This window comes from Onychostruthus taczanowskii, unplaced genomic scaffold, assembly GCF_017590055.1.
Source record: "Onychostruthus taczanowskii isolate IOZ18803 unplaced genomic scaffold, ASM1759005v1 scaffold781, whole genome shotgun sequence".
In the NCBI taxonomy this organism is placed as follows: domain Eukaryota; kingdom Metazoa; phylum Chordata; class Aves; order Passeriformes; family Passeridae; genus Onychostruthus; species Onychostruthus taczanowskii.
This window is the reverse complement of record NW_024505683.1, coordinates 1-1,115: the sequence shown is the minus strand read 5'-3', so window position 1 is coordinate 1,115 and position 1,115 is coordinate 1. Positions and strand designations below refer to the sequence as shown.

Here is a 1,115-nt window from a genome sequence, read left to right as displayed (position 1 = left end):
CCAAACCCCCCCAAACCCCTCCCCAAGCCCCCGTTACCTCTCCCGCAGCTCCTGGGGGGTCACCCCGGGGGTCTCCACCTTTCTCCGGACCCACCCCCGCAGCCTCTCGGCCTCCCGGCCCAGGTTGGCGGCCGTGGGGCGGGCGCTGAGCAGGAACCCCAATTTCTGCCCCACGAACTCCTCCAGCGCCCCCAAATCGTCCTGGGGGCCCGCGCCCCCCGCCAGCTCCACGGCCAGGCTGAGGCAGCCCAGCAGGGCGATGGCCGGAGCCCCCCGCACCTGGGGGGCACAGAGGGGCACCTGAGACCCCCCCAAAATGGATTGGGGGTCCCTCAAGGGGCGATGGCCGGAGCCCCCCGCACCTGGGGGGCACAGAGGGGCACCTGAGACCCCCCAAAACCCGGGGGGGCACAGAATGACACCTGAGACCCCCCAAAATGGATTTGGGGGTCCCTCAAGGGGCGATGGCCGGAGCCCCCCGCACCTGGGGGGCACAGAGGGGCACCTGAGACCCCCCCAAAATGGATTGGGGGTCCCTCAAGGGGCGATGGCCGGAGCCCCCCAAAACCCGGAGGGGCACAGAATGACACCTGAGACCCCCTAAAATGGATTGGGGGTCCCTCAAGGGGCGATGGCCGGAGCCCCCCAAAACCCGGAGGGGCACAGAATGACACCTGAGACCCCCTAAAATGGATTGGGGGTCCCTCAAGGGGCGATGGCCGGAGCCCCCCGCACCTGGGGGGCACAGAGGGGCACCTGAGACCCCCTAAAATGGATTGGGGGTCCCTCAAGGGGCGATGGCCGGAGCCCCCCGCACCTGGGGGGCACAGAGGGGCACCTGAGACCCCCCAAAACCCGGGGGGGCACAGAATGACACCTGAGACCCCCCAAAATGGATTTGGGGGTCCCTCAAGGGGCGATGGCCGGAGCCCCCCGCACCTGGGGGGCACAGAGGGGCACCTGAGACCCCCCCGAAATGGATTGGGGGTCCCCAAAACCCGGGGGGGCACAGAGCAGCACCTGAGACCCCCCGGAATGGATTTGGGGGTCCCTCAAGGGGCGATGGCCGGAGCCCCCCAAAACCCGGAGGGGCACAGAATGACACCTGAGACCCC

The 1,115-nt window shown here is 69.3% G+C and overlaps 1 protein-coding gene across 1 annotated transcript in view; it reads right to left on the bottom strand.

The window, feature by feature from the left end:
• MRI1 (methylthioribose-1-phosphate isomerase 1) overlaps positions 1-1,020 on the bottom strand; it is a gene marked incomplete at its 5' end in the record, with an annotated part of 6,385 nt that extends 5,365 nt beyond the window's left edge. Inside the window, 4 exons of the mRNA XM_041423534.1 lie at positions 38-300; positions 384-422; positions 675-838; positions 961-1,020. Coding sequence (XP_041279468.1) covers positions 38-300; positions 384-422; positions 675-838; positions 961-1,020 — 526 coding nt within the window. The remainder of the gene's footprint in view (positions 1-37; positions 301-383; positions 423-674; positions 839-960) is intronic.
• Between the last annotated feature and the right edge of the window lie 95 nt (positions 1,021-1,115).